The sequence below is a fragment of the Amyelois transitella genome, chromosome 29, assembly GCF_032362555.1.
Source record: "Amyelois transitella isolate CPQ chromosome 29, ilAmyTran1.1, whole genome shotgun sequence".
In the NCBI taxonomy this organism is placed as follows: domain Eukaryota; kingdom Metazoa; phylum Arthropoda; class Insecta; order Lepidoptera; family Pyralidae; genus Amyelois; species Amyelois transitella.
The window spans coordinates 5,383,663-5,408,565 of NC_083532.1; the positions used below are offsets into that span (position 1 = coordinate 5,383,663).

The window sequence follows — 24,903 nt, forward strand, 5'->3', positions numbered from 1 at the left end:
ATTGCGTGAGTTGGATCGTTTTTCAAATCATTATTTCCATTATAAAATAGGGCTAACTTAACATTTTTATCGATTATGTAAATAAAGACTATCGAGTAACATTATATATATTAATTTTATTTATAGTTCAACTAATTATTAATAGTATTTTTTTTTGTGGTCAAATGTTTATTTTTTTAATAATTAAGTTAAAAAACTTATAATTATTCAAAAAATATCCCAAAAGCGTAAAAAACCTAAACAAACTTGTAGAAAACGAAATTTCTGAAATAGAATGGTTATCATTTACCGATCTCGAAACAATTTTTTAACGACTCAATTTCGATTCAACGGAGTGTGATACCGATCGGAATATGAAACGTTGATGGTAACCCTACAGACCTGACAGTATTGACAGCTGTTCTATCTGAATGACAGCAGTCTAATCAAACCAACAATTTCTTGACGGGAGCGATGAAACGGCTCGTCGACATGTCTTCGATTAAATTAAATTTAGCGTTGTTTTCGATATTATTAAGCATATTAGTGAGTGTAAATACGCAGACTGTGCACAGACGATTCGAATACAAGTATTCTTTCAAGCCGCCTTACTTAGCACAAAAAGATGGGTCGGTCCCTTTCTGGGAGTATGGAGGAAGTGAGTATACCCATATTTCTCGTTTATTTCGTTAAATTGGCGTTATTATTCCCTTCAAACTGGTATTTGAAGGCATTAATTATCATCCAAGTTTCTTGGTTAGGTAATTTATCTTATAAAAATAGAATAAAATCACTAAAACTATTCTTGTTGTTTGGATTCAGAGTCTGACAGCGACACGTCAGTGAAAATTGTCAGGTTAGAAAAAGACGCCTCTAAGAGATTGTCCGTGTGTTAGAGCGAGACGGAGGAAACTTGTCAAAAAACGTGTTTTTTTTGGTTCCACGAATGCACGACACGGTATAAATTGCTGAACGATGCGATTTGCAAAATTATATCGATATTTACCGTAATACGTGCCCTCGAGATTTCAGGAATTAAATATTTAGTATGTTCATAAATTTTAGATAGACTACTTGATGTTTTTGTACTAGGTATTACACAAATGAATTCTTATTTACTAAGAAGAATAGTAATGTTAGAAAATAAATATTTACTGCTTCATTTCTTTAAAAAGATAATTATGATAGATTGGAGAAGGAGATATGGGATCAAGGGAGGGACTACATCCTTCCCTTGCAAATTAGGGATTTCAAAAACAACAGGATGAGCTAATAAACTTGGTTTAGTAAAATTCTTATTTTAGAGGATGGGCTAGTACCTGTACTACCTACTGTACCTACCTTTGGATCTCAATACCAATGTGAACCATACAGCTGAACATAGCCTTTCAGTGTTTTCATGCTTCTTGGCTCTGTTTAAGATGTAAAATATTATTATATGTTCATATCATGGCAATTCATTCATATAAACAATATTACATTGCCTTCAAATACACATTAAGTTACATACTATATTGCAAAAACAGTCAAAAATATTAGGATTTCTATTTAATTTTTTACATCAATGTCAAATAAAGCAAGTGGAAAGATGTAGTCTCTAACTACACTTCCCGAAATAGGGGTGATCATAATTATGTGGATTAGATCTATTGACATCTGTCCCATTCAAAAGGACCCGAAATGCTCACGGCATAGGTACAGGAAAGATTCAATATAAATATATTAACTGTGCCTGCGAATTCGTCCGCATGGAATAGTTTGGGCATCATTGAAGCCCTCAAGGATGAATAATTATCCCTGTTTTTTTTACATTTTTCATTATTTCTTTGCTCTGCAGCGTGATGTTATATAGCCTAAAGCTTTCCTTGATAAATGGTCTATTCAACGCAAAAAGAATTTTTCAATTCGAACCAGTAGTTCCTGAGATTAGCGTGTTCAAATAAACAAACTTTCAGCTTTATAAGTATATATTACCAGCCTACATATTATATAGGTTGTGTAGGCTGGTGATGTTAACACTTACATTATTTTATTTTTTATTTTTTTTACACAAACAGTCATAAGAAACAAATAAGTACAATAATACAGTTTTAAAAAGATAGACCAAACAGTGTCGAGCAATAATACAATAAAAAATTGCGTGCTTATAACAAACAGCAAGAAATAACAAACAGCAAGAAATGGTAAAAGATTATCCATTTATCTAATTTTACTAATCCATTATCCATAATTACAAGAAAACAGTTTTGAAACAGAGGCACAAAGTTAAAAATTTAATAACACTTTTCTATAGACACTGCTATGCGTTTATCAGTTATATTGCAATACCCTTTAAGTTTAATTTCCACTGCATGTTCATGTCATAGTTCTTGATAATGCATTTCACTGTTATGCAAATTAAAATGTTATTGAATAAGCATTTTTAAACATGGCGAAGGTGATTTGGTATATGGACAACTTGTTTTATCTTTTAAAATTATACCTATAACTAGCTGTGCCCGCGACTTCGTCCGTGCGGAATAGTTAATTTGGGCATCATTGAAGCCCTCAAGGATGAATAATTATCCTTAAGGGATATGTGTCAGTCAATAAAAAAAATTGATATTTTCCTTAAAATTGATTCATAATTTTGAAACAATATTAATTGCATTACTACCTGTCATTACGTAAAAGATAAGATAATATACACATTGTTTTATCTTAATTTATGAGCAATAAATATATGTTACTGCTTCGTTACTTCAGGAAAACGAGAAAATATAACTAGCTTTGTCCCGTGGTTTAGTCCAGCGTAAAAGTTTACTAAAACCTTTCAGTCTTTGTCCGCGTGGAAAAGTTATTATGGGCATCATTGAAGCTCTCCGGGATGAAAAATTATCCCTGTTTTTTTTTCACATTCTCCATTATTTCTTCGCTCCTAATAGATGCAGCGTGATGTTATATAGCCTAAAGCCTTCCTCGATAAATGGTCTATTCAACACAAAAATAATTTTTTAATTCGAACTAGTAGTTCCTGAGATTAGCGCATTCAAACAAACAAACTCTTCAGCTTTATAATATTAGTATAGATGAATGAATGTAAACATGTATACTTTTCAATGGTTTAAGGCAATAGTAGTTTAGTAGCTCAGTGTTTGATAACATCTGATAAGATAGACCATGGTTGTAAACCACTCGCTCTAATATCTACAGCTGTTCAGCGTCCGTTGGGCAGTCAGAATAGGTTTTAACTGTCTCAAAAAAAGTGGTTATCAATTTGACCTTTATGTGTGTATGTTCGTCCGCGATTATATCGCGTTTCACTGAACAGATTTTGATGCGGTTTTCTACATTATTTGTTACATTTATGAGAAGGTTTTGGAAATTTAACCTACTTCAAAAAAGGAGGTGGCTGTTCTTTTTTTACAAAAGTTATAACAATGAATAAATTATAATATTTTTTTATGTAACAACAAGCATTTGCACCTGCGCGAATTTACCGCCATCTACAAAAGAATCTGCAGGTCTTCCGCATTTCCCACGGAAACTTCAATTTTTAACTGTACAAAAAGTGAATGTTCTTTTCCAGACTCTTTATTATATATGTCTACGCAAAATTTCAAGAAGATTGGTTCATTAGATAACGCGTGAAGAGACAACAGACAAACAAATAAACTTACTTTCCCATTTATAATATAAGTTAGGATAGAAAGAACAAATTCTCATACAAAAAATTATAGGTAATATGTTATTCAGGGTCTTTAGCTGCCTACATACCAAATTTCATCGTAATCGGTTCAGTAGTTTTTGCGTGAAAGAGTAACAAACATCCATACTGACATACTCACAAACTTTCGCATTTATAATATTAGTATAGATTTTATTATGAAGTATGCAGAGGTCGTGGCAAGTGGAAAGAGGTAGTTTCTGCCTACCCCTCCGGGAAAGAGGCGTGATTTTATGTATGTATGTAAAGATGTATAGATTTTAATTTTAATAATAAATAAGTACAAACGCCACTTGAAATATACCCCTTGATCCACAGACGCCATTGCCTCCGGCGAGAGCGTGCGCCTGGCGCCTTCGCTGAGGAGTCAGAAGGGCGCGATATGGACCAAGCAGCCCATAAACTTCGACTGGTGGGAGGTGGACATAATGTTCAAGGTCACGGGCCGGGGCAGAATAGGCGCTGACGGCCTGGTGAGTAACATTCTTCACTGCATTCTGCACTCGTCCAACCTCGTGGCGTATGGCGTGGTTGAATAGTCTATGGCCAAAGTCGTGTTGAAGCTTAGTTAGTTGTATAAAGAATATTTAAATAAATATATACGGGACAAATTACACAGATTGAGTTAGCCTCGAAGTAAGTTCGAGACTTGTGTTACGAGATACGAACTATAGACTATAGTGTACTCGATATAGTTACACGAATAAATTCATGATTGATACTTATGAATTTCTATTAACTCTCCACACACACTCACCCACAAGATATCTCAATATGATACAATAAAAATCTGATATTTTTCTACTAACAAGCCATATCAACCGTTGTCATGGCGTACATAAAGAAGGTTGCCTACAGTTATATACATACATACATATGGTCACGTCTATATCCCTTGCGGGGTAGACAGAGCTAACAGTCTTGAAAAGACTGAATGGCCACGTTTAGCTATTTGTCTTAATGATAGAATTGAGATTAAAATAGTGACAGGTTGCTAGCCCATGGCCTAAAAGAAGAAACCCAAGTTTTTAAGCCTATCCCTTAGTCGCCTTTTACGACATTTATGGGAAAGAGATGGAGTGGTCCTATTTTTTTTTGTATTGGTGTCGGGAACCACACGGCACATGCCTACACTTACTAAATAAGATTCTCCAAAATTCATCTATCCTCTCACGGGTATACTGAAAGAGATTTCTTTTGAAATAAGTAGCACCTTTGTACGAGAACTACTGTGATAAATGCTCCTCCGTATATAATTTTGTGTTTACTATTATTACTGTGATAAATGCTCCTGTAAATAATATTCTTTTTTTATTGGTGCCGGGAACCACACGGCACCCGGGAACCACATGGCACATAAATAAATAAATGAATAAGTTTCTCGTATCCAGGCGTTCTGGTACACGAGCCAGCGCGGCGACTACACCGGCGAGGTGTTCGGCTCGTCGGACCGCTGGAACGGGCTGGGCGTGATCTTCGACTCCTTCGACAACGACAACAAGCATAACAACCCCTACATCATGGCGGTCGTCAATGATGGCACTAAGGCTTTCGATCATAAGAGGTAACATACATACATACATACATAAAATCAGGTAGGCTAGGTAGGCAGAGACTACCTCTTACCACTTGCCACGATCTCTGCATACTTCCTTCGCTCATTCTCACATTCATAACTCTCTTCATGCAAGCTCGGCGGTTTCGGGTACTTTTGACCTGACCCTTTACCAGGACGTAATTATTATTATAGCATTATACAAAAAAAAATACATTTAAGACATGCCTGCCGCTATGCTGACTACCGTGTGGTTTCCGGTACTAAAAGAAAAAATAATAGGGCCACTCTTTGTCTATCCCATGGATGTCGTAAAAGACGACTAAGAAATAGGCTTATTAAATTGGGGATTCTTTATAAAGGCGATGGGCTAGCAACATGTCACTATTTGTATCTCAATTCTATCATCAGGCCACACAGCTGAACGTGGCCTATCAGTATTTTCAAGACTGTCGGCCCTGTCTACCCCGCAAGGGATATAGACGTGATTATATCTTTGTTTGTATGTAAGACAGATCATTGCGTCATTTTCGGGAATAAATTGGTAATTTTCAACATTTTAGAAATATTTCTAGCCAATTAAGTACACTTTCAAGTTTTGTCCATTTTTATATAATTCGGATCTTTTTTTTTCTAACCAATAGGATCCATTTCTGCCTTTAATTTATCATTATCAATAATTTGTCCAACCCCTGTTGAACGTAACCTATGGTATGGTGCTAAGTTTAAATTTAAAGGCCTGAGCAAACCAAACGCACGTCGTCAGCGGCGCAGTGTGACAGCTGCGACGACTTTCTTATATTACATCGCGTTGCGGGCGCGACCACTTTCCTACTACGCTTCTGACCTGCGTTTTGTGTGCTTGTACCTTTAAATATAAACTTAACAACATAAATGTAACGTGTCATAATGTAATGTAACATAAAGGAACATATCTTGATCGAATTAAGGACGTCCTGGTAAAGGGTCAGGTCAAAAGATGAAGCGAAGGAAGTATGCAGAGATCGTGGCAAGTGGAATGAGGTAGTCTCTGCCTACCCCTCCGGGAAAGAGTCGTGATTTTATGTATGTATGTATGTATGTGTGTGGTTCCCGGCACCAATACAAAAAAGAATAGGACCACTCCATCTCTTTCCCATGGATGTCGTAAAAGCCGACTAAGGGGTAGGCTTATAAACTTGGGATTCTTCTTTTAGGCGATGGGCTAGCAACCTGTCACTATTTGAATCTCAATTCTATCTTAAAGCCAAATAGCTGAACGTGGCCTATCAGTCTTTACAAGACTGTAGGCTCTGTCTACCCCGCAAGGGATATAGACGTGATTATATGTATGTATGTATGTATTTAATACAAGGGCACTGCTTATACATACACACATATACCAATAATGTTAATAATCTATACTAATATTATAAAGCTGAAGAGTTTGTTTGTTTGTTTGAACGCGTATGTATAAATGTAAGACTGTCTGTACGTCCCCAGCGACGGATCTCAACAACTGCTCTCGGGCTGCCTCCGCGACTTCCGGAACAAGCCGTTCCCGACCCGGGCCAGGATCGAGTACTACCTCAACACGCTGACGGTCTACTTCCACGCTGGTGAGTCACTATCCTTACATACATAGATATGGTCATGTCTATATCCCTTACGGGGTAGACAGAGCCAACACTCTTGAAAAGACTGCTACGCCACGTTCAGCTGTTTGGCTTAATGATAGAATTGAGATTCAAATAGTGACAGGTTGTTAGCCCATCGCCCAAAAGAAGAATCCCAAGTTTATAAGCATATCCTTTAGTTGCCTTTTACGAATTGCATGGGAATGATATGAAGTGGTCCTATTCTTTTTTCTATTTGAGCCGGGAACCGCACGGCACTTTATCATCATCTACATACATAAATCGAAGTTTATTAGTTTGTTTGTCATATCTTCTTGAATTAAGAGTCATAAAGATAACATAGGGTACTTTTCATCTGGGTAAAAAATAAAGTTCCCGTGTTATTAGCGAAAAACCTACTTATTATTCTTTTGTAGGTGGCGCTGCTGGGTAAAATTTAATTACTATAATTACTATAATAATAAATAAATTCCATTATAACATTTATCTCAAAGGCATGACGACCAACGAGGCGGACTACGAGCTGTGCTTCCGCGCCGAGAACGTGGTCCTTCCGCGCGGAGGATACTTCGGGCTGTCGGCGGCCACGGGCGGCCTCGCCGACGACCACGACGTGGTACACCTGTTGACCACGTCGCTGCACACGGCGCAGCAGCAAGGTAATTGCCACCGGTTGCATGCATACGTCACGGTCACGTCTATATCCCTTGCGGGGTAGACAGAGCCAACAGTGTTGAAAAGACCGAATGGCCACGTTCAGCTGTTTGGCTTAATGATAGAATTGAGATTCAAATAGTGACAGGTTGCTAGCCCATCGCCTAAAAAAGAATCCCACGTTTGTGAGCCTATCCCTTAGTCGCCTTTTACGACATCCATGGGAAAGAGATGGAGTGGTCCTATTCATTTTGTATTGGTGCCGGGAACCACACGGCGTATATAGAAGAGGGGATAAATGTAATACCAGCCGTGGTTGCCCGCAGGCAGCCAGCCCATCAGCTCGGACGAGCAGCAGAAGCTGTCGCAGGAGTACCAGGAGTACCAGAAGAAGCTGGACCAGCAGAAGGAGGACTACAGGAAGGAGCATCCCGACGAGGTATATTCGAATACAATTAAAATGTTACCACATTTATAACCGGTCCCACGGATATAGATAGACATAGCGAACACTTATATTTGACATTGAGTGCATACATTCATATATACAGGGTAACATTTAAAACAATTGCATCCTTTTAAACATAGACTATAGCCATGCTTCTGAGCCGTTTGAGCCTTTTTTTATTTAAATTAAACGACATAATTTTCACATTTGAAAAACCCTCAAAAACTACGTCACACGCTTTATTAAAGACCAATACTACAAAAAGAAATTAAAACTAAACTTGTAAATAAATGTCTGAAAAATAAATTATTTTTCTAGTATCAAGATCATGTAAAGTACAGAGTTATCGAGATCGCTCAGCTAAATGAATTGTGTCGTTGACCTCTGAATCTTACGCGTCGCTTTTCCGCCGGCCGGGGTGATATTACGTATTTAGGATCGTGGATTTTGATACTTTTATTTTTTTTCGTACTTTCTGAAATATGAACCGATATTTTAACGTTTTTAAATATCCTTTAGATGAGTACACTTAACAGTTAAATTTATGCAGGTGAATTAAAAGTCACCCTGTATAGTCACGTCTATATCCCTTGCGGGGTAGACAGAGCCAACAGTCTTTAAAAGACCGATAGGCCACATTCAGCTTTTTAAAGATAGAATTGAGATTCAAATAGTGACAGGTAGCTAGCCCATCGCATAAATGAAGAATCGTAAGTTTATAAGCCTATCCCTTTGTCGCCTTTTACGACATCTATGGAAAAGAGACAGAGTGGCAGTATTCTTTTTTCTATTGATCCCATGAACCATACATCACTCAGGATTATTAATCGTAATTATTTCTCTCTTTCCTTCTCACAGGTGCGAGACAAAGAAGGCGAATTCGATGACTGGTTCGAGTCTGACGGACAAAGGGAACTCCGCCAGATCTTCCAGGGGCAGTCCAACATGCACGACACTCTCAGAGACATCAACAAGAAGATTGACGAGGTAATTTTATGTGGGGGTAGACAGAAATTATACGGGAATGGAGAGAAACTGTGTGGGGGTTGGTACAAACTCTGTGGGGGTAGGTATAACAATGGTGGGGGCAGTCAAAACTATGTGGGGGTAGGTATAACAAGTGTGGGGGTTGCCAGAAACTGTGTGGGGGTAGGTTTAACAATTGTGGGGGGCAGGCAAAACTGTGTGGGGGTAGGTATAACAAGTGTGAGGGAAGGCAGAAACTGTGTGGGGGTAGATATAACAAGCGTGAGGGTTGGCAGCATCTGGGGGTAGGTATAAAAAGTGTGGGGGCTGGCAAAACTGTGTGGGGGTAGGTATAACAAGTGTGGGGGTAGGCATAACAAGTGTGGAGGTTGGCGGACACTGTGGCTGTGAAACTAACGTTCTCTGATTGGCCTGGGTCTTGGATGTTTATCTATACTATGTATAAGTATTAATTATAAAATATAGCATCGTCGAGTTAGTGTCTCGTAACACAAGTCAAGGCTAACTCGATGTGCGCAATGAGTCCCGTGTATATCTGTTGTGTTGTGTATACAGGGTAACATTTAAAATTACTGCATCCTTTTAAACATAGACTATACCCATGCTTCTGAGCCGTTTGAGCCTATTTTTATTTAAATTAAACGTCATCATTTTCACATTTAAAAAACCCTCAAAAACTACGTCACACTCTTTATTAAACACCAATCCTACAAAAAGAAATTTAAACTAAACATGTAAATAAATGTATGAAAAATAAATTATTTTACTAGTATCAAGATCAAGTAAAGTACAGAGTTGTCGAGATCGCTCAGCTGAATGAATTGTGTCGTTGACCTCAGAATCTTACGCGTCGCTTTTCCGCCGGCCGGGGTGGTATTACATATTAAGGATCGTGGATTTTAATACTTTAATATTTTTTCGTACTTTCTGATATATTTTTCTATTAACGTTTTTAAATATCCTTTAGATGTTAACAGTTAAATTTATGCAGTTGAATTAAAAGTCACCCTGTATATGTTAAGAAAGAGCAGGATTACTTTGCTTAATAGAAAATCCTAACAATGTATAGCGTATACTTTGCAGTTAAAGAAATAAATGCATTTTTCATTTAATTTTAATTTTCATGTGTAACCCCCCTCGGCAGGTGCTGGGCAAGCAGCTGAGCTCGCTGTCGATGCTGACGGCCGTGTACTCGCACAGCCAGGGGCAGGCCGCGCCGCCGCCGGGGCAGCTGCCCGCGCAGGTATATATATAATTATCTATATCTCTATCTCTTATATATAAAATTCTCATGTCACAATGTTTGTCTCCGTACTCCTCCGAAACGGCTTTACCGATTTTAACCAAATTTTGCATGCATATTCAGTAAGTAGGTCTGAGAATCGGCTAACATCTATTTTTCATACCTCTTATTGATAAGGGTTGTCCACACTTGACATTTTTTTTTTACCTAGAAATTACTTAAAAATTATTTATATGGCAAAACAACGTTTGGCGGGACAGCTAGTATATATATATATATACTTATATTACAAAGCTGAAGAGTTTGTTTGTTTGTTTGAACGCGCTAATCTCAGGAAGTACTGGTTCGAATTGAAAAATTATTTTTGCGTTGTATAGACTATTTATCGAGGAAGGCTTTAGGCTGTATAAAATATCACGCTGCTACTATAAGGAGCAAAGAAATAATGGAAAATGTGGAAAAAAACGGAGAAAATTATTCATCACGTATTCTGAACGTGGCCATTAAGTCTTTTCGGGACGACTATTGGCTCTGTCTACCCCGTAAGGGATATAGACGTGACTATATGTATGTATGTATGTTATCTTTATAAAAATAATATATGTTAAGTATTTGTACCTAACAAAATTTATCTTTTCATTACCTTTCCGTGGCAATGCTAAGGTACGTATGTATGTTTAGGGTATGTGTGTATGTTTTACAATTCCCCTCAAACGTTACAGATGCCGTCTCTGCCTATCGCCCGCCACGACTGGGACGCGCTAGTTGCCAACAATCAGCTCATGATCAACACTATAGCGGAGCTCAAGTTAGTGCTCACAACTCACTCTCTTACTCTATAGAATAGTATATATTATAATTAGATTTAAGTGATGTGACGTCAAAAAGTGATACCTTGTATCCAATTTTGAAAAATAAATCTATTCTACATATAATCACGTCTATATCCCTTGCGGGGTAGACAGAGCCAACAGCCGTGAAAAGACTGAATAGCCACGTTCAGCTATTTGGCTTAATGATAGAATTGAGGTTCAAATAGTGACAGGTTGCTAGCCCATCGCCTAGAAAAGAATCCCAAGTTTGTAAGCCTATACCTTAGTCGCCTTTTACGACATCCATGGTAAAGAGATGGAGTGGTCCTATTATTTTTTGTATTGGTGCCGGGAACCACACGGCACTTAAATTATATATTACATATATAATATATGTCAATGTATAATATATTTTTTATCTTTTGCAGAGGCTTCGTTATCGACGTGGCGCGGAAGTCTGATACTTTGTTAGCGGCGGGCGGCGCGCAGGGGGGAGGTAAATGTATACATACATACATACGGTCACGTCTATATCCCTTGTGGGCTAGACAGAGCCAACATTCTTGAAAATACTGATAGACCACGTTCAGCTGTTTGGCTTACTGATAGAATTGATATTCATACAAAGTGACAGGTTGCTAGCCCGTCGCCTAAAAAAAGAATCCCAAGTTTATAAGCCTGTCCCTGTATCTGTATGTATGTATACTTAGATCTATAAAACTAAACAACGAACGGATTTTGATGCAGTATTTTTTAATAAATAGAGTGATACAAGAAGAAGATTTATATGTGTAAATGCTAAGCAGGGGCGGGTCGCTAGCGTAATGACATTATAATAACAAAGAAATGTCAACACATTCCAGGCGGCTCCGCCATCAACCCGCAGTTCCTGGCTGAGATGCGGGACTCCATCAACCAGGTGAAGACCACGGTGGCGGGGGTCGCCCAGCGGTGAGCTATTTATATATTTCTAGTTTCTACTACAGCTAGTAGTACGACGTTTGCCGGGACAGCTCCCGGCAAGTGTCTTTTTGCCATATAAATATTTTTTAAGTAATTTCTTGTTAAAAAAATGTATTTTTCATAGGTGTATTTTTCATATAGGCTACGAAAAATAGATGTTGGCCGATTCTCAGACCTACAATATGCTCGCAAAATTTCATGAGAATCGGTCAAGCCGTTTCGGAAGAGTACGGAAACGAACATTGTGTCACGAGAATTTTATATATACGAATTAGATATATAAAAATCGTGTATTTGCATATTTCATTTCTAGAGCAAGTTTATACGAAGTGTCAAAACAGAACTGAAGGTTTATGGGCTGCAAATTTTGAAAAAATCAAAATGTTATTATAAAAAAACATTTAACAGTGATTTTAATATAATCATATTAGATATTAGATATTTAGGTACCTTAAAGGATAGATCCTCAATTTTATTGGAAATTTTACAATAAGAAAGCATCGGACAAATTACCTACAAATAATTCTAAAATATTGGATGATCTTATTCTTATTTATTTTTTTATTCATTTTCTTCATCCGAAGCGCGGCACACGCGACGCCATTTTAATTTATTATTAATTAAATCCTACTACTATTATAAAGGCGAAAGTTTGTATGGATGTATGGATGTTTGTTACTCTTTCACGCAAAAACTACTGAACCGATTACCATGAAATTTGGTATGTAGGTAGCTGAAGACCCAGAATAACACATAGGCTACTTTTTATCCCAGAGTTCCCGCGGGATTGATAGGGTTTCCATGCGGACGAAGTCGCGGGCGGCCTCTAGTTTAAAAATATACGTATACTATTAGTGCTGCTCCGTGTTGGTAACATGGTCATATCAACGGCATATAATGTACCTAGTGACGGTAAAATATTATTTTGATCAGGTTAATGTTCATTAAACTTGGTTTGAAGTAATTTATTCGACGTCAACCAATGTTGTGAAATCAATAGATATGACAATTATTAAGTGACGTTTGAACTGTCCTATAATAATTAAAAAAATGAGTTTGAATTAGCCCTTGCAAACAGAAAAGAACAGTTATGAATTTAACTCTTTATAATATTATTATAGATGTGTATTACTGAATATTTTACAGCTGCACGTGGCCTTTAGTCTTTTGAAGACTGTTGGCTCCGTCTACCCGATCTAGGGATATAGACGTGATTATATGTTATGTCATATTTTTATTGCCAAAAACAGTCTTTCAAACATGTATTCTCTGCTAAGTACAAAACGTGTTAAAATCAATTATACTCATTCATATTTTTAATGTGAATGTTATTCGTCCACTGTTTAGATTTAAGAGATCAATATTTGTAAATTGACGTCCGGTGAAAATGCTGCAACGTAGTTTGCTCCGCCGCTTCTCCTACACATGCGCTTAGGAAGCGGCAGTAGATATAATTAGATCTAAGTGGTGTGACGTCAGTAAGTGATACCTCGTGTTCCCCCCAGCATCACGAGCGCCCCGGGCGCGGCGCACGCGCAGCTGTCCTGCCCGCCGGCCGCGTGCGCGTCGCTGGCGGCGCTGCTGCTGGTGGCGGGCGCACAGCTCGCCGTGCTGCTCTCCTACCACATATACAGGTAAGAGGTCACTCCATCATCGTCCATACAGTTACTGCAACCTTTAATAGGACTAGTTAAAAATGTTGAAGAGGTCGTGAGTTTAGCTATAGACACGAGTTCCTGCAAGTAGCCGCCAGAGGATAGCGAGCTACTTAACTTGGTGAGCGCTGAAGTAGACCAAAGGAGAAGGCACGATATAGGGGTCCCGAAGGTGAAGAGGGCACAGAGGAGACCGTAGCAGCATGACGTCTCATGAATGAGCTGTTGTAATATTTATCTATGCCAACTGTCAGCTACAAAATGTCGGGTGGTTCCCGGTACTTCAGAATAAGACCACTCCATATCTTTCCATGGATATCTTAAAAGGTGACTAAGAGGGTTAAAAGGGTCAGGTCAAGTGGAAAGAGGTAGTCTCTGCCTACCCCTCCGGGAAAGAGGCGTGATTTTATGTATGTATGTATGTGACTAAGAGGAGGCTAAAAAAACATGGGATTTTTATTGTAGGCAATCGACTAGCAACCTGGTCACTATTTGAATCTCAATTACATCATTGAGTCGTACAACCAAACGTCAAGGGATGTAGACGTGATTACATACATACATACATATCATCACGTCTATATCCCTTACGGGGTAGACAGAGCCAACAGTCTTGAAAAGACTGAAAGGCCAAATTGACGTGATTATATATGTACATACATACATATGGTCACGTCTATATCCCTTGCGGGTTAGACAGAGCCAACAGTCTTGAAAAGACTGAATGGCCACGTTCAGCTATTTGGCTTAATGCCAAGCCCATCGCCTAAAAGAGGAATCCCAAGTTTAAAAGCCTATCCCTTAGTCGCCTTTTACGACATCCATGGGAAAGAGACGGAGTGGTCGTATTCTTTTTTGTAATGGTGCCGGGCACCACACGGCACATTATACATATATGTATATGTCACTATAAATGATTTTTTATTCTTTTTTCCAGAGAAAGGAAAGAAGCACAAGCCAAGAAGTTCTTCTAAGTTAGAAGTGAGAACCGCGCTGCCCACGAGCTCCTTATGTAACGTCACAATAATCTATATATATAAATTATTATTTAATTACTTTCAATCGAGGCTAATAATTATGTATTTTTTATATAAAATTTACTTGTCTATAGTTAAGCGTCGGTGCTCTGCTCATGAGGTTAAGGTATTCGACGCGAAGGCTTATTTTAAATTCCAAGGTATCCAAGTTCGAATCCCACTGCGCTAGAATACTTCTGACTTAGTTGAGAGATTCAGGTTATGAAGATTTTTTTTCCCTCTCATGATGTTTTCTCGAATGCGTAATCTGCTTGGCTAAGCTTCAAAATAGCATGTAAGTCAAACGTTACATGCCGTGAAGAGACAAGTTAGTTGACTCACGTATTTAAGTCTCCTTTTACGATATTGAAAAAGAAGCCGTATTAATTTTGGTACAAAAATGTACCTAACATCTGCATCTTGTCAAAAATGTAGATACCGTTTCATGTAAATAAATTATTTTGAATTGTGAACAATAAAAACTAATAAAACTATAAACAGATAATTTTAATATGCCAAAATTTATAATTGTTTGTTTTTTGTAAAAACTAATAATTATGTCGATAAGTGCGCGTTTACCTGTTGATAATTTTCTAAGGCTTTAGTATTGAATTTTATTGTAAATATATTTTTTTACAAACGAAACGAAATGTGGGCGGCGCATAACCAAATTCTTACCATCATTATATGTAAGGAGTTAATTTAAATTCTGTACATAATATATTTATATATTAAAATATGTTTTCCTTAGGAATGGCCCTTGAAATAGAAAATAAAGGTAACTATAACACCTAGAATAATATGTCACTCCTAAAATATCCATTTAATTCTTTATTTCTTCCTAAATTATTTTTTTCGAATGTTTACATAAGTGTGGTTTGCCAAAATAACTCCTCCTTTTTAAAAACGTTTACAATACTGTAGATTATTTCTTTGCCATTTCTAAAGGGAATTAGTAGTGTTTTATTTTGTCTCGACTTTTTTACTAGCTCTACGTCTTGATTAAAATCTTTTAAAGAATAAAATGAGTAACTGATTATATACTTTTGTTATTTTGTCAAACAAGTTTTATATTGTCGCTGTCTGCGAATGACTTTATTTTTTGTAAAAACTCGGTTGTAATATTGTAATTAAATTACTGAAATCTATTCTTTCTTCTGCATTTATATGATAAGTTTCTTTTTTAATAAATGGATTTAAAATGACGACTGCATTTTTTTACATTAAATTGTGTTATTTATTACATTATTCTAACATTGAGCCAAACAGCTGAACGTGGCCTATCAGTCTTTACAAGAGGCTCTGTCTAGTCTAGAGAGCCTGTTGGATGTTTAAGATCAGAGGGGTAATAGCGAGTTTTACTCGATCAAACAAGCAAATAATCTCGCACTCAAACTCGCACTAACCCCTCAGGTATTTAGACAACCACGCCATTTAGAACCTATCTCCAATCGGAACCATCGATAGCCAGAGCCGTATCGTCTAGACTAGACAGAACGAGACATTCTTCGTTCAAAGTTATAAATAAAAAACTAAGCTCAGTCTAAACTTTTTATTGGAGCAATTCCAAAATCAACATTTGTTACAACCTCGCCATGCTGGCTACAGTCTTATAACAATTAAATATTTTGTAATGACAACGCATCCGCGCACCGACAATAAAATCACATTCTTCTTAAAAGCCATCCCACTTTGAACAAAATAATTAAAGCGGAAATTGTTCATATTTTTCTGTGTTCAGTCAGTGCGCGAATAACAAATATAATATCAAAACTTACACTAACCATATCAATTTACAATCATCAACATTTTTAAACAATCCAGTACTTTTATACCTTGTGATATTAGGTATTTCGACCTGAACAAAAATCAATGTGCGTATGGCAACATTTTTTTTAAATGTCTTGGCGGTCAGGCAAAAGAACTTCAAGTCTTTGTTTCGTCAACTGCCAAGTACGTGTATATTTCGTTATTAATTTCCTTTAGTTCTTTTTTCGAATTTAACATTCATTACCAGCACCAAATGCGAAATGAGACTGGCTTTTTTTCAGTATAAAATATATTTTGCACATTTGCTCTAGGTAACACTTAATTACAAATATGACACATTGGAAGAATAATGGTAACATTTCCCTCAAAACAAAATATTTATTATATACCTACAAGATACAAAGGTTGAGAAATGAGAGATGTTTACAGTCCTTGGCTCAGAGCCGGGCTCAAATAATGCCTTGCAAATCTATTTCTAATTTACACAATTAGAAACAGATGAAAAGTTAAAATCACTTTTTAATTCAGATATTTCTGGTTTTGAGTTGAAAGCCCCTCAACTTTAAACTAAATAATTATTTTTAATTGAGAGGGAATTAGGGCATTTCCATTATATTTAAAAACGTTTTTCGTAGAACCAATATTTATAGCGTTTCACGTGGAGCGATGAAACGGTGTCATTGCGACTGTGGAAATATATTTTTATCGCGATATTACCGCCCACCGAAACGCAATCAAATATTTTGATCAAATAAAGCAAAAAGTAAACATTACAACATACCAACAAATAAAAAAATAACAGAGGAAAAAGATAAATGGAGGAAGCATCACTTGACTCCACCGACAACTGTTATCTCTTAAATTTAAGAAGATAAGGAAGAAACACCATACCAATAAATATATCTCTTTTCCTTAAAGTATTTTCATTTCACTAGAAATTATTTGGCATTGCTGCCTTTACGTTAACGATTTCAATAAGTTTACAATTATATAATATTCTAGGTATCGACATAAAGGTACCTACAATTTCTATTATTTGGCAGGAACACATCAGTCTCACAGTTTATATACCTACTAAAAATTATTTATCTTTATAAGAAACTCTACATTGTAAATAATACTATGTTGTACCCCTAATTATAGGAACATTGAATATAACATCTTTAGAATGAAGCATTATTTGTTTCATATAATAAATAAATATTATACAGATGAGAGATTGATTAAATGAAAATTAAACAAATGAAAGTAGTTTTAGACAATGTTTTCAAACATAACATTCGTTTATGTTTCCGCCTTAAAGGATTTTCAGAATATGTCAACTAAATAGTCTTTTATTTTCAGAACTCGATAAAACAGACACTATTTTACCCATTGCGAAACTAAGAAATATTACAAAAATAATATTTGCAACATCATAAAAGATTTTTTTTGTTACTAACATAAATTTACTTGATATGTTTTTTTTTTTTATTTCCAAACTATATTGAACAACCCTGTTCTGCTAGAAGAGAAAACAATACTTAAATTTTGTTATAAACGGAGTTAATCCACTCAAGTGAGCAGCCGCCTGCCTCGTCCTCTGCCGGCCACGTAGCGTTCAGTCCCCGGCACAGGGGGGGGGCCCGCAGTGGTGGGGGGCACATCGCGGGTGGGGACGGAACAACGGGTGGGGTCGTGCGACATGCCGTACGGCTGGGAATAAAAATATACTACATGCTGTATGAACAGTGAATCAGGGACGTCATGTCGAAAGATCGGGTCAATATTATTATGGACCGACGAGTGAAAGTGCGCAGGAGTCGTCGTAATTGGTAAATCTTTCTATTTTTGTGTAAGTTACCATCACCCCCTTGAAGTAGATACGCCTTAAAATTTATTCGCCATTCCCTTGATTGGCTTTTAAAATCTGCACGGGAAGAGAAGTAGCTGGCACACGCATGTTTATTCTTCACTATTGATGTGCGCTTCTAAAGCAGTAGATTTAATTGTGGCATTTGTATACTATATATCAAATGTCACCAACCTACATCGTGTCCTATTTTAAAAATAAATCTATTTCTATTGATCTCTCTCACGTCCACCATTAAGCCATACACCTGAACGTGGCCTCCCAGCCTAGAGAGGGTTGTCCCCGACCAGCCCGTACGCGAGAGAGACGTGAGCCAGTCACCTGCGCGCGGAGCCGCAGCTCGCGCAGCAGGCGGCGCGCGGCGGCGGCGTGCGCGCGCAGCGAGCCGCGCAGCGCCGCCGACGACATGTGCGCCAGCTCGCTCGCCGACATGCTGGCGCACGCGCACGCTGACAATCACACAACTTTTCATCATTTTTTATTTATTTATTTATTTACGCCAAAATACAACGGTAGTAGTACACCTCTTACAGTATTTGGCAAGGAATTCTTATAATAACAACAATAAGACAGATTTATTTTTAAATTTGAAATTCTTTTCCTTTTAAATGTAGCTAGGGCGCTCAAAATATGAAGACCTAATAAAATGATAAATAAAGTAACAAAATTAGACGAACAAGCACAGTCGCGCAACCGAAGCCACTAATCGAACATCATTCAGATATTTTTTCTACAGGACCTATCTATACAGGGTGACATTTAAAACAACTGCATCCTTTTAAACATAGACTATACCCATGCTTCTGAGCCGTTTGAGCCTATTTTTATTTAAATTAAACATCATCATTTTCACATATAAAAAACCCTCAAAAACTATGTCACACGCTTTATTAAAGACCAATACTACAAAAGAAATTAAAACTAAACATGTAAATAAATGTCTGAAAAATAAATTATTTTTCTAGTATCAAGATCAAGTAAATAAATAAATAAATATAAATATATACGGGACAAATTACACTGATTGAGTTAGCCTCGAAGTAAGTTCGAAACTTGTGTTACGAGATACTAACTAAACGATACTATATTTTATAATAAATACTTATATAGATAAACATCCAAGACCCAGGACAATCAGAAAAAGTTCTTTTCTCATCATGCCTTGACCGGGATTCGAACCCGGGACCTCCGGTGTCACAGACAAGCGTACTACCGCTGAGCCACAGAGGCCGTCAGTAAAGTACAGAGTTGTCGAGATCGCTCAGCTGAATGCATTGTGTCGTTGACCTCTGAATCTTACGCGTCGCTTTTCCGCCGGCCGGGGTGATATTACGTATTTAGGATCGTGGATTTTGATACTTTTATTTTTTTCGTACTTTCTGAAATATGAACTGATATTTTTCTTTTAACGTTTTTAAATATCCTAAAGATGAGTACACTTAACAGTTAAATTTATGCAGTTGAATTAAAAGTCACCCTGTATACACACTATTTTCTTTCATCGGTTGAGATTTGTGAGAGAATCCAAAGGTCCGCCTGGCAGAGAATGCCTTGTGGCATTAAGTCCACCTGTATTTTACGTGCATTAAGTTTAAATTAATTAATAAATAGTATCATATGACATTGAGATTTGCGACAGAGTCATATATGTATTTGTTACAAGAATTCAAGTATTTTTTTTTCTTTTACATGTTCCCTCATGACCACTGGATTTATTGTCAACTCAAGTAAATTTTACTTACTAAGCACATCAATCTTACTACAATAGATATATATGTATATATAATAAAGCAGCTACTCACGGTCGGCGCCAACAAGCTGCAGCTCCGAGGAATGCGCGCGCGCATGTGCGCCGCGCATAAACACCGCGCTGTCGCCGGAGGACAGCGACGCATCGCACGCTGCGGTCCCGCCTTCTTCTGCTGTCGGCTCCTACGGCGGTCATAATGCTCACTGATGGCGCAAGAACCACAATTTGGTTGGTATAGTTCCCTCAATCTCCTGAATTTTGCGTTATTTGACACACAATCCCTTCTAATATTATAAATGCGAAATTAACTTTGTATGTTTTGTTACGCTCAATTAATCTAAATGTAGTCAGACGAAGTTTACAAATTAAAAAAAATATGCTGGGTTGATCTGTACCTGTAAAATACATATACATATGTAATAAGCTCTGTCTGCGCGCAAGAGATTAAGCCGTTACAATATGTAGTGTTTATGTTACCTTTACTGTTAAAATATACAAAAGCGTAATGATCCCGATTGCCTCCCGTCAACTATTAAATAACTGAAAAGTAATTCACATCGTATGAGTTTGTGAAGATGTTACGTGCATGCAAAAATTGTGCCTTTCAACCGATAACCGAATCGAAGTTCATTTAAAAAACATTACAAAACAAGAACAGTCAATTGCAATATTAATAATGAACAACCCAATTAAGATGATAGCTTACCAAACAAAAATGCGCTAAAGATTCGTGCAGCCACCTCTCGGCTTCGGCGTTGGCCCCCTGCCCACCCTCGGCCCCCTCCCGCCCCCACTCCATCTCCATTTCCAGCAATCCCTCCATCGCCGGCTCCTCCAAGTTCTCTACAAAAACATTATCATCGACGTGCTCCTTCAAATTGTGCTCAAAATCGTATCCGAACCGCCCGTAACCGTAAGTCAAATGTTCTTCAACGTTTGGCGCGTAATCCTGCGGTAGTCCGTATCCGCGATCATACGCGACGTTCTGCGTCATGTTTTGCTTCAATCCTTGTTCCAAATTGTTCTCAACATTTGCCTTCAAACCCAGCTCATAATTGTACGCATTTTGGGCGTTATACTGACACATATTCTGTCTCATTTGACATTTTTGATACACATTCCTGCCGGTGCTTTGATTCATAAGAACATAATTCTGCTCCATTCGTCCAGAAATCGGATCGAAGCTGTCAATATGTTGCTTTATAGTTTCTGCGTCGTTTCGCCTGGTGTTTTGTTGTGTGGGGACGTGTTGCAGCATGTCTTGCAACATGTTGCGCGGCGCTGTGTGTTGGTCTGTGTCCGGCCACCCCGCGAACGCGGGCGGCCGAGATTGCAGGGTCTCGGGCATTGGCAGCTCTGATGAGTACACCTGGTAAATGTGATATGAAAAAATAAATTATACTATACTATTAAAATTCCATTTGCAAGGTTTTAGTGGAATTGAACCGTTTTGACGGCCTGTTGTCAGATTCTCACCTCTAAACTAAAAGGTCCCGAATTCGATCTCCATCGATCACGATGGAGAAAGATTATTTTTGTAGAAGCACTATGGGGAGGGTACAACTGAGAATGCGAAGCACTATGGGGAGGGTGCAACTGAGAATGCGAAGCACTATGGGGAGGGTACAACTGAGAATGCGAAGCACTATGGGGAGGGTGCAACTGAGAATGCGAAGCACTATGGGGAGGGTACAACTGAGAATGCGAAGCACTATGGGGAGGGTACAACTGAGAATGCGAAGCACTATGGGGAGGGTACAACTGAGAATGCGAAGCACCATGGGGAGGGTGCAACTGAGAATGCGAAGCACTATGGGGAGGGTGCAACTGAGAATGCGAAGCACTATGGGGAGGGTACAACTGAGAATGCGAAGCACTATGGGGAGGGTGCAACTGAGAATGCGAAGCACTATGGGGAGGGTACAACTGAGAATGCGAAGCACTATGGGGAGGGTACAACTGAGAATGCGAAGCACTATGGGGAGGGTGCAACTGAGAATGCGAAGCACTATGGGGAGGGTACAACTGAGAATGCGAAGCACTATGGGGAGGGTGCAACTGAGAATGCGAAGCACTATGGGGAGGGTGCAACTGAGAATGCGAAGCACTATGGGGAGGGTGCAACTGAGAATGCGAAGCACTATGGGGAGGGTGCAACTGAGAATGCGAAGCACTATGGGGAGGGTGCAACTGAGAATGCGAAGCACTATGGGGAGGGTGCAACTGAGAATGCGAAGCACTATGGGGAGGGTGCAACTGAGAATGCGAAGCACTATGGGGAGGGTGCAACTGAGAATGCGAAGCACTATGGGGAGGGTGCAACTGAGAATGTGCGGCGATTATAGAGAATAATTAGTATAGTGTGTGACCGACCTGGTCCGCGCCCCGCCACGCCCGCCGCCCGCGCGCCGCCCACTCGTCCACATCTACACACAGAGGTGTAAACGATTAGCTTATATCACAATACTATAATTTAATTTTAGCACAACATTGTATAAGTGCACTCCATCTCTTTCCCATGTATGTCATAATAAACGATTCCGGGATAGGCTTTTAAACTTAGAATTCTTCTTTTAGGCGACAGGCTAGCAACATGTCACTATTTGAATCTCAATTCAATCATTAAGCCAAACACCTACCAGTATTGCAACACTGCTGGCTCTGTCTACCCCGCAACGGATACGTGATTTTAAGAATAAATGAATATTTCTGGAGCTTGGTAGAAGACTAACTTTATATGTACGTGTAGGGTATTACCGGAGTGTGGCTGCAGCTGGAGGTCGAGGATGGAGGTCCTGCGGCGGCGCGCGGCCGGCGCGGGGCTCGGCTGCTCCTTGCCGTTCTCGTCTGCATTAAACGTTAATAATATACTATAACTTTTTATTGTGCCGTGTGGTTCCCGGCAGTGCCGTGTGGTTTCCGGCACCAATACAAAAAAGAATTGAACCACTCCATTTCTTTCCCATGGATGTCGTAAAAGGCGACTAAGGGATAGGCTCACAAACTTAGGATTCTTTCTTAGGTGATAGGCTAGCAACCTGTCACTATTCGAATCTCAATTCTATCATTAAGCCAAATAGCTAAATGTGGCCATTCAGTCTTTTCCAGACTGTTGGCTCTGTCTACCCCGCAAGGGATATAGACGTGACCATATGTATGTATGTATGTACTTTTTATTGCACCACAATGAATTACAGCAACTTCACAACCATGTATGAAAACATAGCAGCAAAATGCGACCTAATCACTGAAACCTTCTCTTCTGGGTAACCTGTAAATCTAAACTATTATTATAAAGCTGAAGAGTGTTTATTTCAACGCGCTAATCTCAGGAACTACTGGTTCGAATTGGAAAATAGCTTTTGCGTTGAATAGACCATTTATCAAGGAAGGCTTTAGGCTATACATATAACATCACGCCGCAACTATAATGAGCAAAGAAATAATGGAATATGTGAAAAAAACGGGGAAAGTTATTCATCCTTGAGGGCTTCAGTGATGCCCAAAATAACTATTCCACGTGGATGAAGTCGTGAGCACAGCTAGTGGTTCTGACCGGAGTCGGTGTCGAGGAAGGCGTCGTCGAGCGGCGCGGGGGGCTCCACCTCCGGCGGCTCCTCCACTCGGTACGTCTCGTTCAGCTTCAATCTAGGAAAAAAGTTCTTATGACTAAAATTGTTGAAAAATTTCATAGACTTAAACAATGGAATTGAGATTCAAATAGTGCCCTGTGGTGAGCGGCACTATACAATTCAAGGAAGGGCCACTTCATATCTTTCCCATGGATGTCGTAAAAGATAACATTCATGGCAAAATCCATCCATCATCCTCTATTCCATCATTGAGGAAACAGCTGAACATGGCCTTTCAAGCTTTGTAAGACTGTTGTCTCTGTCTACCCAGTAAGGGATAAAAACATAATTATATAAGTATGTGTATGTAGTGCGGTGTGGTTCCTGGCATCAATATAAAAAGGAATAGAACCACTCCATTTCATTTCCCCTGGATGTTAATAAAAGAAGAAACCACACGCCTTACTTGTTCATTTTAGCCAGCCACCTTAACTGTTCAACCAATGGCACTGACTCAGGTGTTATTATGCTTATATGTATACTCACCTGGATGCAGATTGTTTAATATGTTTCGCTGCATCCTTCTTCTCGTTCTTACAGAACTTCCATTTCTTCTGGTTCCTGTAGAACTCCAGCCGGTAGATCGCCACCAGCTCGCCTTTCGCTGTGTTTTTATAGTTAGCCATTGATGCTCCATCTGCAAACACAGTTAGTCATACCTTAAACTAATATTTTCATAAGCATTTAAGTTTCTTTCTTTTTCTTTCTGGCTACAGTCCCGGTTGCATCCTCACCACTCTGGAGAGCAATAAATTATACTTATTCAAGGATCAAGAAAAGCATTCATACAATTGCATAAGTTTTTAAAATAAATAAATAAATATTCTTCTTCCTCCTGGCTATTAGTCCCGGTTGCATCCTCACTTCTCTGGAAAGGAGCCCGGGGCCCGAGGTAAGCCATAAGTTTTTTAATACTACACTACACTATATCGTTTTGTCTAGCAAAGAAAAAGTATGAAAACAAAAGTTAAAAGAGTTAAAAAATACTCACATAATTTTCTTATTGCTTCACATCACAATTACAACACAAAACTAATAATAACAAAACAATTTCACATTTACCGGCATTTGAAAAACAAACAAACAAATCAAAAACAAGTTTTATTTTTGTGAACAGAAAAAGTTTTGTCTTGTCACTCAATGATTGTCAATGTCACATTCAGTGTTACCAATATCCTTACCAAAACTTTTTCCCTATTTTGTTAATATTTTTAATTGAAATGTTTAAAATGAAATGCTGAAGACGCCGTCTTTTGCCTGTCGAA

General features: G+C 38.4%; 2 protein-coding genes across 2 annotated transcripts; one reads left to right on the forward strand and one right to left on the reverse strand.

The window, feature by feature from the left end:
- Positions 1–405: 405 nt before the first annotated feature.
- On the forward strand, positions 406–15,839 carry LOC106140776 (protein ERGIC-53). Its single transcript, XM_060952774.1, has 13 exons — positions 406–637; positions 4,004–4,158; positions 5,077–5,249; positions 6,723–6,838; positions 7,351–7,515; positions 7,837–7,949; positions 8,817–8,945; positions 10,090–10,188; positions 10,911–10,996; positions 11,429–11,496; positions 11,864–11,951; positions 13,469–13,597; positions 14,556–15,839. Exons 1-13 carry the CDS (start codon positions 454–456, stop codon positions 14,590–14,592), a joined length of 1,542 nt encoding a protein of 513 aa, XP_060808757.1. The 5' UTR covers positions 406–453; the 3' UTR covers positions 14,593–15,839.
- A 349-nt stretch (positions 15,840–16,188) lies between these two features.
- On the reverse strand, positions 16,189–24,747 carry LOC132903744 (uncharacterized). The gene is made up of 9 exons (XM_060952618.1): positions 24,630–24,747; positions 24,125–24,275; positions 23,563–23,654; positions 22,764–22,853; positions 22,380–22,432; positions 20,713–21,375; positions 20,059–20,188; positions 18,578–18,705; positions 16,189–18,099 (listed from the first exon to the last, which is right to left on the reverse strand). The coding sequence occupies exons 2-9, from the start codon at positions 24,262–24,264 to the stop codon at positions 17,959–17,961; spliced, it is 1,437 nt and encodes a 478-aa protein (XP_060808601.1). The 5' UTR covers positions 24,265–24,275; positions 24,630–24,747; the 3' UTR covers positions 16,189–17,958.
- Positions 24,748–24,903: the final 156 nt, after the last annotated feature.

What these genes read in the sequence shown, in the direction of transcription:
- LOC132903744 (XM_060952618.1), bottom strand. Translation starts at nt 24,264, where the DNA reads ATGGCTAACTATAAAAACACAGCGAAAGGCGAGCTGGTGGCGATCTAC. An exon ending in CGTGGCGGGGCGCGGACCAG is followed by an intron (nt 21,376 to 22,379) that starts GTCGGTCACACA and finishes CACATTTACCAG; the next exon opens with GTGTACTCATCAGAGCTGCC. An exon ending in AGCTGCGGCTCCGCGCGCAG is followed by an intron (nt 18,100 to 18,577) that starts GTGACTGGCTCA and finishes TTTTATTCCCAG; the next exon opens with CCGTACGGCATGTCGCACGA.
- LOC106140776 (XM_060952774.1), top strand. Translation starts at nt 454, where the DNA reads ATGAAACGGCTCGTCGACATGTCTTCGATTAAATTAAATTTAGCGTTG. An exon ending in AAGGCTTTCGATCATAAGAG is followed by an intron (nt 5,250 to 6,722) that starts GTAACATACATA and finishes GTACGTCCCCAG; the next exon opens with CGACGGATCTCAACAACTGC. An exon ending in AACACTATAGCGGAGCTCAA is followed by an intron (nt 10,997 to 11,428) that starts GTTAGTGCTCAC and finishes TATCTTTTGCAG; the next exon opens with AGGCTTCGTTATCGACGTGG.